Source organism: Typopeltis vanoorti, chromosome 18 (assembly GCF_054136105.1).
Source record: "Typopeltis vanoorti isolate ZY-2024b chromosome 18, IOZ_Tvanoo_1.0, whole genome shotgun sequence".
NCBI classification, from domain to species: Eukaryota; Metazoa; Arthropoda; class Arachnida; order Uropygi; family Thelyphonidae; genus Typopeltis; species Typopeltis vanoorti.
In genome coordinates, this window is record NC_143566.1 from 97,288,370 (window position 1) to 97,308,240 (window position 19,871).

The window sequence follows — 19,871 nt, forward strand, 5'->3', positions numbered from 1 at the left end:
ACAGAGGGATGAATTTCGGATGATTAGATTAGAGCTCTCATAGTACCCATATATAAAAAGGGAAATAAGACTGAATTGAGAAGAATTGTGGAAGAAAAGCTTGGTGAAGAACAAGCTGGATTCAGGTCAAATAGAGGCTGTCATGATCAGATCTTCACTTTATGATAAATAGTGTAGAAATCATGGGAATATAACAAAGATCTGTATTTAAGTTTTGTAGATCTGGAAAAGGCATATGACAAGGTGCCAAGAGAGAGAAGCTATTCAATATGCTACAGTTATATGGTGCCAATGGGGCATTATATCAAGCAATACTTAGTCTTTATTTGAGTCGTAAGTCAGAAGTTAGAATTGAAGGAAGTACAGGTATATGGTTTAATGTTAAATCTGGTGTCAGACAAGGATGTACATTATCCCCCATTATCTATCTGTTATTCATTATCTATATGGATCACATTATGAAGGAAAGTGATATTAAACCTGATATCAAAATTGGAGATGTTAATGTCACCTGTTTGCTTTATGCAGATGATGTTATACTTCTAAATAAATACGCTACAAGTCTGCAAGATTCCCTTACTAAATTGAATAACTGTTGTAATAGATACAGTATGAAGGTCAGCAATAACAAGAAAAGACAATGAAAATAGGCAGAACATTGAAAATATCAGCTGCATTATGAATGGAGAACCTATAGAACAGGTAAACCTTTTCAGCTAGTTAGGCAAAATTTTTAGCGAAGATGGTAAATTAAATATGGAAATAGATAACAGAATCAACAAAGCTAGCATATCAGGAAGTCAAATGAATAAATTTATATGGAATAAGAGAGAAATTAGTCAAAACACTAAATTAGCTGTATACAAGACAGTGTTCAAACCAATTTTAACTTATGGATCTGAGAGCTGGGTCAGAAGTAAATCACTTGACCAAAGACTAGAGATCGCAGATATGAGAGTCCTGAGAAAGATTAGGGGCATGAACAGATGGCATCAATGGCAAAATCATATTAAAAATGAGAATATTAGGAAAGAACTTGACATTGTCAGCATCCAGGAATGCATTAACAGAGTTAATCTCAGGTGGTATGGTCATTTAAATAGAATGGGCGAGGAAAGATTAGCAAAACAGGTGTTCTCTGTTAGGTTGGCAGCAAAACGACCTAGAGGAAGACCAAAATATAGGTGGATTGATACGGTACAAAGTGCCTTAGACAATAGAAATGTAAGATCTGATAATGTTGGAATCTTGACTAGTAACAGACTGATTTGGATGAAAATTGTAGATAGGAAGTTAGTAATGATATAAATTTTTCTTGTAGTACTATCATATCCTGTACACTCTTTGAGGGTACATGGCAGGAATTTGATGATGAATATGAGCAAATTGCTAAAACGTGACATTCCTTCAGTAAACCCATGCTGTTGCTTGAAGAGTATAGCATGTTTGTCTACCCATTTCTGTATGCGAGTTCTTACCAACTTCTCTAAAATCTTCACTACCACACCAGAGATACTGACAGGTCAGTAATTAGATACATCAGTTTTTGCATCACCCTTGTACAATAGAACTATCATATTCTATTCCTGAGCAGAGAGTCAAGTTATACAAATATGTGAAAGGCCTAGCCAATTCGGCTGAACATGAACAAGCTGATATTCCATCTGTCCCTATAGACAAATTCTTATCCAGGTTATGCAACAGCTCTTCAACCTCATTTTCATGAACCTCTAACTCTTCATCCAACATAGCAGTAGCACTGTGCGCCATGCTACATATACCTGGTTGATATATCTTAGCAAAGTGAGCATTCCTTAACTCAACAGTCTCATTAGCTTCTGCCACTTGAGTACCATCTACAATACATTCAATAAAATTATTCTTTCTTTTGCTTGTGGCATAAAGATAAAATTCTTTTGGATTGCCTTTAGCTTGCATGCCCAATTTCTTTTCATACTCCAACTTAGCTTTCTGCACAATACTCATTATTTCTGGCCTGAGCTTTATATATTTCATAACTCCTTTAACTCTTATTCTCACGATATTCTTTTCACGTCATCATCTTTTTGTGGATCTCTTGCTTAATAAGGTTGTACATCCATTTCACTCCCAACCTATTTATCCTTCGAACACTATGGATATATTCAGATACCACATCATTTAAGCACTTTTTCAAAGATTCCCATGTATTGCTGACATTTTTTCCATTCAGTAACTGAAACCATGGGACCAAAGATAGTATTCTCCTAAGTTGATCATAATTTCCAGCTTTGTAGTTCAACATGTAACTTGTTTTAATCAGAGCATCTATACATTTAGATACTTCCCAAGAAAGCACAGCATGATCACTGTCACCATTTGGTAGTAAAATAGCCATTGACCTTGAGTTCCTTCTTTCATATGCTGCATGAGAAAGTTGTCTCGCAACAATTCAATAAATTCTTCTTTCTTATCATGCCATTTCTCTTCTATCCAATCAATATCTGGAAAATTAAAGTCACCCATAATAATCATTCATTTGGTTCCCATAAGGCTAAATTGGCAATGCATTTCTTCGTCCCCTGCAACTGAGCTGCCACAGCTGTGGCAACATCTCACCATATATTTCATTCTGTTAACCACTTCACACCAGATAGATTCGAACTCACTGCTACATGGGACATTGTTACCATCATTGTTTTCTTGTGTTTCTATGCTAACTGGACTTAAGTCATCTGATATTATTAGTAGTGCTTCTCCTCTCCTATCTCTTCTGTCATTCCTAAAAATAGTATACCCATTACACTCGATCTCACTTACCATATCGGATTCTGATAGTCAGGTTTTACTAACACCAACAATCTTACGCTACAATGTATTCAATAAAGTAACAAAATTCAACCCCTTTGTTTTAAATTCTCCTGGCATTTATGTATAGACATAAAAATTACCACCTAGCCTATTCTTATAATTAGATATGTAATCTATTTGGCCTTGTTCTAGAATTTTTCTCTTTTTTTTCTCTTCCCCCCCCCATCAGACATACTTAAAACTTCTGAACCCAGAGCATATTTTTCCATCCCTTCACCACATACATGACCATGATCGAAGACATTCATATCTTTATCACGTTTGCATACCACAGCTGATCTTTCATACACATTTTTCTCATTCTTCCCTTGATGATCTAGTTTCCCTGACTTTTTGCATTAGGTCCCACACCTTCTCCAGGCTTCTGATGCCAAATGAATTCAAGTGCAAGCCACCCTTCTTATACAAGCTAATTTTTAGAGGTACCTGTGCATAGTATAATTATTAAAAGAACACGTAAGACCACAGTAATAACTTTTAATTAATAAAGGTACACATATTTCATACTAAAACTAATAGTACATCTTCAGTGTCATACAAACAGTTATAGGAATGGAATACAAGTAATGAAAGTAATCAACATTCGGTGGATCATCTAGTAAAATACAATTGTTGCCGTGTGCTAGGAAATGATAGAAAATAATAAATAATTAATCTTTAAGATAATTGGTTTTTATTGATTACATAAAATAAATGTCTTCCAGATCTTTGAAAGAAAGAGACAATCACTTCGATTTAAATTCGGTCTGTGTAAAATAGCTTCACAACTTTCTTTAAAGGTGTTCATATTTGAACCATTCCAGGAATCTCAGAACATATAGGTAGAATTTTGAAAAATTATCAATTGATTCTCACGTAGAGATGACAATTTATCCTTCTACAAAGGATAAATTGTCATCTCTATCTTTGGCTGGCATTTACCAAGTACAGTGTGTATGCGATGTTTCTTATTTTGAACAAACTGGCCATTCTGTGGAAAAAAAAATTAAGGAACATCAATATTATACTGAATACCACAAACCTCAGAAGTCTGGTCTAGAACAACACAGTATTAACACTATTCATAATATCCAGTGGGATAAAGCTATTCTCCTCCATTGATGCAGGTTCAAATATGAATGCTTTTCAAAGAAAGTTGTGAGGCTATTTTACATTGACTGAATTTAAATCGAAATGATTGTCTCTTTCTTTCAAAGATCTGGGAGACATTTATTTTATGTAATCAATAAAAAACCAATTATCTTAAAGATTAACTATTTATTATTTTCTATCATTTCCTAGCATGCAGCAACAATTGTATTTCAAAAGGTGATCCACCAAATGTTCGTTACTTGTATTCCATTCCTATAACTGTTTGTATGACACTGAAGTTGTACTATTAGTTTTAGTATGAAATATCTGTACCTTTATTAATTAAAAGTTATTACTGTGGTCTTACGTATTCTTTTAATAATAATTGTTATACAAGAGTTTTCTGCGATCAAACACACTCCACACATCTAAAAACTCACATCCATTTTTTCTACATAGCCTGTGCAAGAAATCGTTTGCTATCATTTCCCTCTTTATTAACTCAGTACTGTCATATTTGGGTAGCAATCCTACAATTTTTTTCTCTCACATTTCTTTCTCGCTTCTTCCAACACACCTTTCATATCTTCTCTCATATTATATTTGTCACTACTTAAATTATTAGTACCTACCAGAACTACCATCTCTTTTACTTTTCTTTTTTGGTTTTCAGTTACATTTGCCATATTTTTAATTTTCGATAAAGCAACGAACTAGAAGTTCATTGCTTTATCAAAAAACTAGAAGTGGTGACTCCCTTGGCAAGTGCAAATTTTAAGATTAAGTCACCATACTATATTACCTCTTTTTTCTTAGATTTTAACTGACTTATCTTGTTGTTATTAATATAATGATTACTAAGTTCAGTACTTTCCTGCCTGAAAAAGTTCAGTCAAACGTTTTTCCACTTTTTCCAATTCTCTGGTCGATTTTCTAATAATTTCTTTTAATTGAGATATTTTTAATGTCAACTTATCCTCAGATAAATTATCATTGTCACTACAGCAGTACTTTTGTTCATCAGGACAAACGCTCTCTTCAGTACTAAGAACTTGAGCTTTAGACACTTGTTATGATGAGTTTTCAGCACCATTCTTAAGAGTAGTAAAAAGTAATAATATTTTTGCAATTATGTTATAAAATGCTGTATTATAGTAATTACACTAAAAAACTATAATAATATACTAAAAATACACAATTAAATCTAAGAAAACACTTAAGAGATCAACAAAATCACAAATCTTTCATTAGCTTTCTAACAGCACATCTTTTCACCTGATAGCCTCAACACCAAAAATGTATATTTTTGTAAGAATCAGCTATAATAAACCCACCAATACACACACACATACTGCTTGGAAAGACGTCAACGATACTCCCATGGAAAATGCATCGTGCCTTGTAACGAGTCACGTGTTTTAAGCCAGTATAAATTGAAGGAATATGTTGTTCCCATGTCAGTGGAACTGTGCCTGAGTGAAGTGGCTGCGAGAAAGGAATGGACGGCGCATAAAAGAAGTGTTGTGACAGGATGCAACGTTGTAGACCTATCTGTTTGGCAGATTGTTGACAAACTGAGCCACCCTAGATCATCAATCAGTGATTCCATACTGAGATGGAAGTCCAGAGAGTCAACTGCAAGTACTACCCACAGTGCCCACCACACTCACTGAACATGACTGTAGGGTGCTATGAAAGATAATATGTAAAAACTGCCACTTGTCAGCAACATGTTGAATGTGGAGTTCTGGACATCAATTGTAACACAAATCTGCACAAAAACATTCAAAACCAAGGCTCACAACATGGGTTTCCATGGTATGACTGCAATTTACAAGCCCCACATTACTCAAACCAGCATGCAGCATCATCTTCAGTGGTGCAAAGAGCGTGTAGAGTGGGACATGGAAGCTTGGAAAGCTGCATTATGGAGCAATGAATCACACTACACCTTCTACCAAGAAAATGAAAAGGTGGGGCAGATGCCCCAGTGAACATCTCTTACCAGAGTGCATAACCCCAACTATGAAATTTGGAGGTGGCAGTGTGATGGTATGGTCCTGTTTTTCCCTCAAACCTCTGTTTGTGGCACTATGAACACTGAACACCCAGAAGTCTGAATATTCTGGATAAAGCAATGCTTCTTACTTTGTGGCGTTTCTATGGAACCGACTATTATCTCTTTCAGCAAGACAATGCACTGTGTCATAACACTGCTGCTATAACTGAGTAGTTTGTGAACATGAATGTGACCACACTTGACTGGCCTCCACAGAGTCCTGATCTCAACTCTACTGAACATCTGTGGATGACTGGAGAGTCAGGTGAGATCAGAAGACGTCCACTACATAACAGTTCAGGACCTCATTACATGTTTACAGGAAGTAAGGTCCAAAATTCCCATTGATTGCTTTGCACTTTTGCAGAAAGTATGCGCCATAGGATTTCTGCAGTCATCGCAGCAAAAGGAGATCCTACATCTTATTAAGGTGGGCACCATGGCTGTTTGTTCCTCATACTATGGTGTCAGTCAGTTTACTTTTTTCCAAGAAGTGTATACACACAGATGTCTCCAATAGATACTTCTGTCCATAGAACTATACTGCTAACTTTCTGTCACTGTGGAATTTAATCCAGAAAAGTTGAACTGGAAATTGGATTTCCAAGTATTTGGATGGACACAGAAAATAGAGACAATTGACTATTAAATTCTTAGACAGAAAAGTAAGTTTTTGAATTTCAAATGTAAATTAGTATTATCAAGTTGAGGTTTTCAAAAAACATATATCAAACATATTCTGCATCATCTTCAAAGATATGTAGATGATTTTTATAGTGACGAAGTAAGATTAATTTAATCAGGTGGAGATAAAAAGGAAAAAGGAAATGCACTTGTTTTTAATAAAAGAACAGCAAAGAGCATCATTAGCATAAAATGTCTGAATGACAGGATTATGGTGGCAAAATTGAAGGCTAAAGCTGTGGACATAACAATAATGCAGGTGTATATATATATGCCAACAAGTGACCATTCAGATAAGGAAATAGAGGAAATGTATGAACAATTACAAGACCTAATTAAGGAAGAAAAAAGAAAAGACTATATGATTATAATGGGAGACTGGAAAGGAGTTGTGGGAGAAGAGGATGGGAGTGTAGTAGAAAGATACGGATTAGGTAATAGAAATGAGAGAGGGGAAAGATTAGCGGAATTCTGTAAAGAAAATAAGCTAATAATTACGAATACTTAGTTTAAAAAATCTAAGAGAAGACTTTACACATGGAAAAAAACAGGCAATACAGAAAGGAATCAAACTGATTACATTATAGTAAAGCAAAGCTACAAGAATAGTGTAAAAAATGCATGCATGTATCCTGGAGCTGATATTTACTCTGACCACAACCTACTATTCATAGAAATAAATGTGAAACTAAAGAAAATAAAAGAAGCTATGAAAAGGAAAAAATGGAACTTAGAGAAATTAAAAAGTACCAAGGAATTTAGAAATAGATTGGAGAAAGAATTAGAGAAACAAGTTTTGTCAAAACTGAATATCAAGAAAAGAAATGGGAACAAGTTAAAGAGAAAATAAAGAAGATTGCAGAAGAAGATATTGGATATATAAGAGCTAAAAGAATAAAAAAAAAACCCTTGAATAACTAATGATAGGATTTCTTTAATGGAAGAAAGAAGAAAATGGAAAAATAAAGACACCCCAGAAGGGAAAATACAATACAGAACCCTGAATGACAAATTGAGAAGGGAAGCCGAAAGAAGTAGAGAGTGAATCTTTTGTATGAAAAAAGCAAGAAGCATAAATCACAAGAGAAATGGAATCCGAGCTAGAGGCATAGAAAATAAGAATGGAGAAATCATAACTGAGAAGATCTATATGACAAGGAAAATAAACCAAATGAGTTGCCATTAGAAGATAAAAAGAAGGTAAAAGAAGATGATCTAGGCCCAGACATTTTGAAGACAGAATTCCTCTAAAAAGCAGAATTCCTGAAACAACTTCAGAAGAAAGGAAATGAAGAAATAACCAAAATAATAAATTTAATTTATAACAAAGGAGAATTACCAAAAGATTTTGACCTTAACATTTATACCTATACCAAAGAAAAGTAATGCAGTGAACTGCAAGGATTTTAGAACAATAAGTCTCATTTCCCATACATCAAAAATACTTATGAGAATCTTAACACGAAGAATTGCATCTAAGGTGGAAGAATTTCTTGGATAAGATCAGTTTGGGTTCAGGAAGGGTAGGGGAAATAAGAGATGCGATTGGACTGTTAAGAATAGTAAGTGAAAGTAGTCTGGAAGTGAATAAAGAAGTTAATATCTGTTATATAGATTTTGAAAAAGCTTTTGACTTTGTAAAATGGGATAAGATGGAAGAAGTAATGGAAAAGATTGGTATAGATTGGAAAGACAGAAGGCTAATTATTTCACTATATATGGGACAAACTGCCATGGCGAGAGACATATATGGTACAACAGAGCCAGGTATCATTGGACAAGGAGTAAGACAAGGCTGTTCTCTGTCACCAATTTTGTTTAACATGTATTCCGAAGCAATGTTAAAAGAAACACTGGAGAATTTGGAAGAAGGAATAAAGATTGGAGGTAGACAGATATTTGCAATAAGATACACAGATGACAACACATTATTATCAAATATCAAATACTGAAACAGGACTACAACATCTGTTGAACAGATTAGTAGAATCCTTATCAATTATGGAATGAAAATTAACATAAGAAAAATAAAGGTAATGAAAATAGCAAGGAAAGAGGCAAATATGAATATCAGAATAAATGGGGAAAAACTGAATCAAGTAAAGACATTTAAATATCTAGGAAGTGTGATTAGCAGTGATGGAAGATGTAAAAGTGACGTAAAAGCAAGAATAGCGATGGGAAGAGATGCCTTTAATAGAAAATGGAATTTATTCAGAAGTAAAAATGGATAGAAATCTAAAGAAAAAACTAATAAAATGTTATGTGTGGAGTGTTGTTCTATATGTAGCTGAAACTTGGACATTGAAGAAAGAAGAAATTAAGATTTTGGAAAACTTTGAGATGTGGATTTGGAGAAGGATGGAAAAAATCAAATGGACAGATAAAATAACTAATGAAGGTCTTAAAAAGAGTAGAAGAAGAAAGAAGTCTGTTAAGGAGGATAAAAAGAAGAAAGGGAAACTGGATTGGACATATTCTGAGAGGGAATGGAATCATCAGAGATGCCATTGAAGGAAAAATAGATGGAAAAAGACACAGAGGAAGAGTAATGAAAACAATGCTAAATGACGTGCTGAATGGAGACAAGTACACAACCTTGGAAGAGAAGGCTCAGAACAGAAGAGAGTGGAAGGAAAGTTTTTGCTACTAAGAGAAGAACCTGCTCAATTGCAGGATACTCAAGAAGAGGACACCATTAGGACATTAGCTCTGTTTCAGTTACAATTTGAATCGTTTTTAATGATTTTGTTTAGTGTCTATGTGCTTGTCACAGTTATAATTTGTGTATCGGAAAATGCTGGGTGGAAAACCAGTGAAATATTAGTAAATTCAATAAATTATTTTATTTTTTCCACTCTTGGAGTTGTTTATACAGTGAAGCATTATTATAAAATAATCAATAACACCTAAGCTTTTCTATATGTACAAAATATATCCTATTTGAACAAAAAGATTAAGAAATAATGAAAGAACTAAACCAATAAGACAGAAAATAAAGAAATATAAGTACAATTGTCTAGAGCAGTGGTCGGCAACCTTTTTAATATAAAGGGTGCAATACTGTGGGCACCATGACGCCCACTGCATTGCCGACTCCTCTGATTTAAATAATTAAACTTAAAATTACAATTGGCATGAATTGTTTTGAAATGTCTTTCAATATTACTTTTTTTTTTTTTTTTTTAGAAATAGCCACACTATTATTGCATAATAAAAATACATTTGCAATTATGATTGATAAAGCAAGATTGCTCGCATCTGATCTGACAGATACATGCTAATTGTTAACATGAATATTCTTTAATGGTTAAAGAATATTCATGTTAACAATTAGCATGTATCTGTCAGATCAGATGCGAGCGCCCGAGAGACCTTTGATCATAAGTAGTTTGAGTTGTTGATGTCATCTAGTTATCAATGCAACCTCTTTCACTACCCTTCACACCATTCCTAAACGTTGTCAGAACCATTTGTTTTTTAGTATGTGTGTTTGTTGAATCACTCCAGGTTGCTGACCTCTGCAAGATGTGCCTTACAAAAATAATGGAAAATACTAAGGAAAGAGGTCTGGAGCTTGCTTCACCTTTACTACTAGTTGTCCATAAGGCACTATTTATGCTTGTTTCTGCCGAAACTTTTAGTTTCTATATATTCGTCACAAAATTCTAGTAGTTTCTATATTCGGCTATGAAACAATGTTGGATTCAATATTCACTTAATTTGTACCATCATGTATTGTATTTGCAGTGTTTTTTCTTTATGTTTTCTTGCATTTTGGCACATACTAGTAATAAACGTATATCTCAGATATACTTCAATCTAAGCTGCAAAATTACCGCTGCAAGCTCCAAAGCAGTTTACAATAATTTCTCTGAGGACGCACTAAAAATTCACTGTGGGCGTCTTGGCGCCCGCAGGCACTGCGTTGCCGACCTCTGGTTTAGAGCATGTTAAAGAATGCGAATGAAAAGATCAAACAAATTATTCATTATAAACTAGCATGAAAAGAAGACCAGGTCATCCATTTAAGAGACTTGCCAATGGCTTCTGAAGCTGAAATAGGCCTAAATCCTTGAAGTGCATGACGATAATGATGTTTTATTTTTTTATTTTTTTAAATAAATATTTATCAACGAGCAGCTAAATATTCTGTGCAGTAAAGAAGTTATAATAAATTGAGAATGCTAAAATAAAGAATTATCAATTATATCAGTAATTACTAATTTTAATATTAAATATATTTTACTTAATAATAATATATTTATTTATAAAAATACTATTTTTTAATAAACTTGACTTATTTATAAAGAGAGGGAGATTATCATGTAATTTTGTGAAAGAGAGAGAGAGAGAGAGAGAGAGAGAGAGAGATTTTGTAAAAATATGAAAAACAGCATTATGCTATTTATGGCAAAATATTAAAATTTATCATCTCGCCCTAATTTTGGTTTTTAGTTGCAAAATTAAAAGCTTTCAGTTATATACTTTTCCTATTACAAGCATACTACTAACCTCTGTCATTGAAGGACCACATATAAAAGCAATGAGGAATAATCTTAATTTATCTGCTGAAGTTCCAGCTAAATAAAAAGACAAGTAATAATAAAAGCATGTAAAAATCACAATAGAATACAATTTATTTTCCATTAATTAATGTGAATGAAAAACAATTTTAATTTTGCAAATGTTTTGCTACAAGCATCTACAGAACTCCTTTTCCATATCAAGTAACTACATTGTATAATCCCCCCCCACCCACCCACACTGCAAGTATGATTATTCAATGCAGAAAAGCACACTAGACAAAGACTAAAAATTACTTAGAGATTAATACATTCACATTGCCTCCATGATCAAAAATATACTATTTTTTTTTCATAAAAATTATAATTTGTTTATCGACATGGTGTTACAGTTTCTAATTTTTGGAGACTGAAGGGGTTCAATCTCCACAGGTAGCCAATCAGGGATAGTTGGCAGACTACTATGTAAACCGAGGCTATTTTACTATATTGTACTATTATAAATGTTTCTGGTTGTTACTACTCCGTTGTAATATTTTCTGTCTGTGCTATTACAATATTATTTCCTGCTGCGCTCTATATAAAATAATTCTTTAGCTATCCTTTTCTGAGTATCTATTTCCCCTCCTTATAATGTATTAAATTCTTATTCTTCCTGTCATCTCTTACTCTACTTTCCATGACTATATTCCTATACCTGAGAGCATTAGAAATTTATTTTTGTTTAAAGACTGTGCCACTAGGGATCCCGACTTGGTATAAGAAATAGTAGTACTTCTAGTAGGCCTTTAGCTAATACTAATCCTCTCTTAATTAAATTACAGTTGTGGCTTTCTATGAGTCCTCTGGGAATTGAGTTTTTTTGCAGCTCTTTGTATGTTGTTGGTTAATTCTAGTACTTGCTGATCAATTCAGTACTTGGGTGTGCCTGAGCAATACGTTTCTAATAATTGTGTGTATTTGGGCCAATTTACTTTTCTCAAGTTTCTTTGGGTTGATGGTTGGATACAGGCCAAAAGATTTATGTAGAGTAAGTGTTAATTTTTCCAGTTGATGGTTGGGACCCAATCTGAGATATTTTCATTGCGAGTCCAGTTGAAATATAACTTGGTTGTGGTCAGAGCTGAGGTCATCCATTGCAATTATTTGGTATTGCCGAATGTCAAGGACATCAGGAAGTCCTGTCACATTGCAGTATGTGGATTCTGGAGATCCTATAATCATGGTGTTCTTGGCAACAGCAAAGTAGTTGAAGGGGTAAAAACACACACACACGAGCATGCATACCACTGACATATACATTGGCCACTAACAGAGAGGCAATGTGCAAAATACAGCCTCTCTTCTTCAAGTTAATGCTGTCTGTCTTGGTGTGGTCTGTTTAGCTCAGGAACCTGCTGAAAAAATTCTCTAGTTAATAAGAAGAACTGAACTTATAATAGTCATTCTTCTGGTGGTCTAGAGCTATGGAAGCAAATGTGATTTCAATAGGCACCAACCCATAAAATTTTCATAATCTGCTCACAGGTAAAAATGTTGGTGCTAAAAATAAATAGAATATTTTTAAATTACACACACACACACTGGATGTTTCAAATCAAAGTACCCCTACTCAAAGCAATCTAGAGAAAACCAGTAGATGAAATATCCTCAAACTTGGTGAGTATCTTAACCAGATCAAAGGGAAGGGATTTTGACAAAAAAAGTTCAGAAATTACTGATAGGGGAAATATGGCATTGTGAGTGAAAGAAAATTACATTAATGCAAACGAAATCATTCTATAGGATGTTAAGGCTAATCCTCATCCACCTCCACATGTCAGAAATGCCAATGCAAATATTTCTCGGATACTAGCAACTCCCATTTGCAACATTTTATGCAAAGTTCTCCATAACCATCGAGTATGGCAAATCTAATTGTCTTGTTATGGCACGTGCACTGCATGAATCTATAGCATTCTCATTCCACTATTCAATAACTTCAGTTATTGAATAGTGGAATTGCAAAATCTTCAATTATTTGTGGATTTCAGATTTACACCCTTTTGCTGGTTGGACTGTCAAACTGCCTGTTTCTTCAAATCGATGAACCATGTGTTGCACTGCATTTAGTGTACACAAGTACACTACTCCACAAGTGCTCGTGAAGTGCTGCTGCTGCATCATTTCCCCCCATTCCTATAGAAACACTTCACAAGCAAGGTACATTCAGGCAAAGTAAGACCCATTGTGCAAGTCAAATGACTGTAGATTCAGTCCTATATCTCGTTTATACCACCTTATGGTACACGTGATATGCAAAATCACTATCTTTTCTCACTCACAGCAACATATCTCCCATATTGGTCCTTTTTTAACTAATTTTTTTATTGCCAAAATCTCTTCCACGTGATCTAGTTAGCAAACCCACAAACTTTGAGGGTATTTTGTCTACTGATTTGCTCTACCGATTGCTCTGAAAAGGGATACTTTAATTAATTTGAAACACCTCTGTATATAATATTTTGAAAATAAATATAAATGATCTAGAAAATGTTTTATAAAGCTTAATTGTGCTTGGCTGAAAGAAATAAAAAAATTACCTTCAGGATCTGTTATCATATCCATTAAAGACTTTTCCTGAAAAAAAAAAAAAAGTTTGCAACTTAGGTATCCAAATGTGGAGCATGATATTTGTTCATAAGAAGCAAAATATAGACAAATGCAAAGAGTGGAAATCAGTAATATTATTCTGCTTCACTGTTATTCCAGATTTATAAAACTATATATGCTCTTTTAACAATTAAGATTTTCACTGCTTAGCAAGTTTCAGTAAGTAAGCAAGCAAGCAGGATTAGTCAGCAATTATCTACAAAATACATATCTAGCTTTGTTTTTAAGGAACTAGCACTACCTATCCCCTTAAACAATGGTGTCAAATCTTTAAAGATATAGGGCTATTTTAGAAATTTAAAGGAAGATAGGTGCTGCATATCCCTGTTTATGCAAATATAGTGTTTTTGAGACTGCTTACAAGTAAAAATAAATTCATTTGGCCTCTTAGAAATTAAGCTGGTCATCAGGTACAAGGTCTCTGTATGACATTGCATTTTATTATTATTAAGAGATCCCTCCAGGGAGTCCAAAGACTCATCGAGAGAGGGCACCTACTCTACAGCTCACTGCCTCCACTACTCAATCCATCAACTACCATCATCACCTACACTAATGCCATCTACCACCCACCACCACCACCACTAGTATTTTCACAGACAATCACAAACATCCATGCCCATGGCAGGATTTGAACCCACAGAACTCTCAGGCTGGAGAGCTGAGATGCTAACCCCTCGGCCAACCAGGCTGGCTTATGTGCAAATTTATTATTGTATCACCTCCATAAAGTTTCAAAAGTTATCATGGAGGTCACTCTACACTGCGCAATCCACAAACATATTTTTGTCCATTTCTTGTATGTTCCCAAGATAATCTGTATATTTTGTGAGGGTGAATTCCTGAGTTTCAAGGAATAATGCTGATAAGTGAGGTGGCACTCATGACTAGCTACAGGCAAAATGTAGTAAATATCATAGGGTAGGCTGGCATATGGCAGGCCATGTTAATCTCTTCGAAAATACTGATTTGGGAAAATTTTCAAACTGCTCTTCTGATCCAGTGAGGAATTCAGAAAGGGGGTATTTTATATAAACATAATATAATTCAAGTTTGTTTTTAATGCAAAGCTGATAATTTTCATTCTGTATAAAGCTCCAGAAATTCAACTGAAAAAATCACATCAAATGCTTGTTTTCTTACCACAAATAAATTGTGACCCGTATCTTTTTTATGTGAATTACAAGCATGAAAGATCAAACTTATTACAAATTCATCCTCAAATAAGGGATTAGATGCTTCAGTCCTGCTCTGGAGATCATGGAACGTTTTTTCATGACTGCTTCGGCCTCCAATAAAATAAACAGGGTGAAGGTGGTGAACAATGGGTAATTATTATTTCCCAGCTAAAGATTCATAAACATCGATGCCAGTAGCAGGGTGGAACACACCAGTTAGAGGGCAGTCAAATCAGGTCATCTGTTGAATATGCTGTCATGTTAACTGATCACATATTCTGTTGAAAATTATAAGTCTGAGATCAACCACTGAAAAGTTTGGAACATTAGAGGGTAAAAGGAAAAGTCAATGAAGAAAATATTCTTTCTTCTCAAGAGCTCTCTAATACTACAGACTTCAAATGAACCAAAACATAATAGTCAATGGAAATGCAGTTTGTGCTCAAATTAAAAATTAAGTATATTTTAAAATAAATGTACTCAAAAGCATACAAAAACTATATTCAGTTACACACACTTTAGAATAAAGATTCATCATCTTCTTACAATACGATGAATTATCATTGTCATTTTACATATTTTTATCTGGTTGATTTTGATTCTTGTTTCATTTTTGCTTCTCCATTACACTGCTGACTAGGGGAAGACTCCTCCCCAAGGCCAAAGTTCCGCAATGAAGTTTTATTTTTATTTATTTATTCGTATGGAATCCCCCACCCCATTCCTTATGGCTAGTTTAGCCCTCTATGAGGGATTAACCCTGCGGAGATCAGGGTTGTAAAAATTGCAGCTTAGGTTGCATGTATCTGAGAGATACATTCATTACTAGTATGTGCTAAAATGCGATAACTTAAAAAAAAAAAAAACACTGCAAATATAATACATGATGGTTTATTTATTTTCAGTTACAATCTAGATATTATTGAACAAAGAAATATAAAGAATAAAAATTTAGCTGATTGTTGCAATGTAAACCAACTAGATATAAGAGGCCTAAAAATGCTTTCAATTCTGTTTTGTCTATTCATTTAGCATCTCTTTCTCTTGAATACTGGTTCGAAATAGAATCTATGTATTTATTTGTATATAATAAGATTAGATCTAAAATATCATCTGTGATAAAGCAATTTCAATTTCTGTCTTGGCATTTTTTGCGTTTGGCTGAACTAACAGAAGTTGACACAAAATTTCCACAAAATTCTGTGGCTGTCTTCTAATTTGTCTTCTTATTGGATTTTTCGAACACTGGTTCGAAATAGAATCAATGTATTTATTTGTATATAATAAGATTAGATCTAAAATATCATCTGTGATAAAGCAATTTCAAGTTTCAAGTTCTGTCTTGGCATTTTTTGCGTTTGGCTGAACTAACAGAAGCTGACACAAAATATTCTGTGGCTGTCTTCTAATTTGTCTTCTTATTGGATTTTTCCTCCATTTTGATTCTTTATCCTTTCCAAGAAAATACTTTTCATGCATGCCTAATTCATCTTCACTTTCTTCACTAAAAATATCTTGTTCGTTTGGTATCCAAATCTTCTGAATGAACTTTCACATAATCATCATCTTCTAAATCACTTTCATCTTTGCATTCGACTCTATCATTCTGATCATCGAACTCGAGTAACATTTGCTGAATCTCTTCAACATCTGATGGATTATCCAATCGATATATTTTTCCAGCCATTTTCAACAGTAAATAAATAAATAAAAAAAAAACTAAACCAATACTATACTGAGATCGGAGTTTGCGGTATCTCTCAGATACAATTTACTATCAAATATCACACACCTTACATAACACGTGTTAAACCAAAACTGACTGCATAAACAGTGTGGAATATCACTCGTAATACATGCATGCGCAGCTACTCATGAAACTCCAAGCTATACTGCTTGGATATGTGTAAGAATATTTATATTAAACAATTTGTTTGTATCTGTCAGATCAGCCACGACCTCCGCAGGGTTAAGTACATATTTTTTTGACTGTAGATCAGTGTGTTATCTACTGTCAAACACGAGGAACCCTTTATCTGGTTGGGAGGAACCCTTTATCAGATAAAGGGTTCCTCATATTATGGATGGGAATTAAACCCAGGTCTTTCTGACCAAAAAGCTTCATCTATGCAACTGAGCTATGGAGGCTCTCACAGTGAAGTGAGATGCTCTTTCAGTTTTTTCATATTTTTTGGTAACGTCAATGTTACATAATTCCAAATGGCTTCCTATTCTAATTTCATTGACTGATGTCTTGGTAAATCAACTATTGTATTTACCTTATTTCTGTTTTTTGAACTGCAGAACCAACTGTGAGTATTATTAACTTTCTATACTGAACATAAGCTTGATCTTAAATGTATATATATTGCAAATGATAATCCTCTCCTTTATTTTATTTCAAAAAAATCTTACATCTGTTGATATTATATCTGAGTATACTTTTTAATTTTGTAGGAGGTTAAAAAGCATGCTCAGCTCGTCCAAAGATCCCTCAATTACCATCCCAATAAGAAATGACAAACACAAACGCCACATAAATTCCTCCACTATGGTAAAACAGTTGTGTCAGACTGTTGGATCCTATTTCGTCTTAACCTATACCTTGGATCCGTCAATTTGTCACTACAATGTTCTTAAAAATAAAAAAAATAAAGTTGCTAGTTGATTTTTAACCCAAATATAGAGAAAATTTGTATTTATTGACTGCACCACTCTATATCTAAATTAGTCAAAGAAATTAAAGTAAAACCAACTCTCAACTATTTCCTTTTCATGTGTTGTTATTATGCATACAGACCGAGTTTATTTAACTTATTTATTTCACCCACTTTGGTTCAATTATTTTATGAATGGTGCAGTAAAAGAGATTCAGGCAAAGTGCAATATCCTTCTTCCTTCCATTTCCTTTTTATTCTCCTTCTCAGTCTTGTTAATGACAGAGGAACAATTATCCTTTTCTAAGATATTTATATGGCTTATATTGGATGAGGGAGAGAGAGATCCCCTATCATCTACTCTTTTTCCTTTACAGCTTTAAAACACTCTTCCAATGTGGAAATTAAATTTTTCTTTTATAGGCTGTTTCCCTCAATTCTGTTCTAACTGTGCTGTGTTCCAACAATTCCGCCAAGGAATTGTTGGAACACAGCCCATTCTAAATGAGATTTATCTTCACTTGTGACATTTAAGCTATTAGATAGTGTCAACAACCGATTGTAAAAATCAGAGACAGTTTCCTTATCCTTTTGTGAAACTCTCTGTAGTTTCCATAAATTTGGGCCAATACTTCTTAACTTTGAGAACTGAGAAATAAAGTTGTCCTTAAATATTTGATAATCTAATGTATCCTTGAGAATTGGAGATGAGTAAAAATATGTTCTAGCCTTGCCTATTAATTTACTTCTGAGTAAAATTAACAGTTGAAAATCCGTCCAATTTGCCATTTCTCTAAGTTTTTCAACATAAGTAAAAACCTGTTGTGGGTTCACTGTATGAAAAAATTCACTATCTTCCATTTTAGAACTAGATGAAACAGCCATATTAATCTATTAACAACAATTTTAAAAAATATCAGAATCCTAAAACAACTTCTATGTTTGCCTGATTCTAATTTACAACCAATTCACTTGATTCACTTAATCTATCTTTAAGTTCTTGGAATCAGTTTTTGCCTTATTTTTTTTTTTTTATACTATAACAAAATCTAATACTTAATATTACAACCTATAATAGTGAATTCAAATCCTACCAACTGCGCCATTTTGTTGGATCCTATTTCGTCTTAACCTATACCTTGGATCCGTCAATTTGTCACTACGATGTTCTTAAACAAAAAAAAAAAAAAAAAAAAAAAACAAGTTGCTAGTTGATTTTTAATCCAAATATAGAGAAAATTTGTATTTATTGACTGCGCCACTCTATATCTAAATTAGTCAAAGAAATAAAAGTAAAACCAACTCTCAACTATTTCCTTTTTATGTGTTGTTATTATGTATACAGGCCGAGTTTATTTAACTTATTTATTTCACCCGCTTTGGTTCGATTATTTTATGAACGGTGCAGTAAAAGAGATTCAGGAAAAGTACAACTTTAGATCAACAAAACAAACATTTAATATAGGCTTACAAATTATACACTTTAGTTTAAGTCACTGAATAAGGTATTACAAACATTTTGGCTAATCTGGTAATTTAGTCATATAATTTCAATGTCATAAGTTTCTTAGTAAACAACTACAATAACATCTTATAGTAAGTTAAGTTTCAAATACAATATAAGGGCAGCAACGCTTCTTCTTTTTCTAATTTAATTTAATGGTCACAATTCACATACAGGGTGTTCGGGATAAATTTGACATATTTATAATTAATTATATTTTTCCGTAAGTTACATGTATTAACACACACTTCTCTTCATTTAAAAGTTTGGACCCTTCTTCATTCATATACAAGATGTCAGAAAGGATGGATAGCTGGAACCCACCTGAATCATGGAAGAGAATAACTTGTATCATGATGATTCGTGCCCGCCATCAAAATAAGGATATTACGACTGCTGCCCAATGCTCCCTGAATACAGTAAAAACAATCAGGCATGAACTAGAGACTTGCAATGGTGACTACGAGGATGTAGCAAGAAGAAAGATCCCTAGCAGACGATCTGATTGCGTTCGTACAGCAGAATTCCTCGCAAATCTGCAGGAACAGGTGTTGAAGAACCCTGGCATTGGAATTCGGGCTTTGTTCGTGGAGTTGCTAACTGTAGTCAAGCCCTGGATAACAAGGGTAGCCAATGGTAGGCCGTATGTATGGCAGCAGGATTCGGCCCCTTGCCACACCTCTGGGAAAA

General features: G+C 33.9%; 1 protein-coding gene across 1 annotated transcript in view; it reads right to left on the minus strand.

Moving 5' to 3' along the window:
- Slh (sec1 family domain containing Slh) overlaps positions 1-19,871 on the minus strand; it is a 349,840-nt gene that overhangs the window by 88,577 nt on the left and 241,392 nt on the right. The window contains exons 16-17 of the mRNA XM_090408533.1: positions 13,773-13,809; positions 11,180-11,247 (exon numbers count right to left, since the gene is read on the minus strand). Of these exons, the coding sequence (XP_090264659.1) occupies positions 11,180-11,247; positions 13,773-13,809 (105 nt within the window). The remainder of the gene's footprint in view (positions 1-11,179; positions 11,248-13,772; positions 13,810-19,871) is intronic.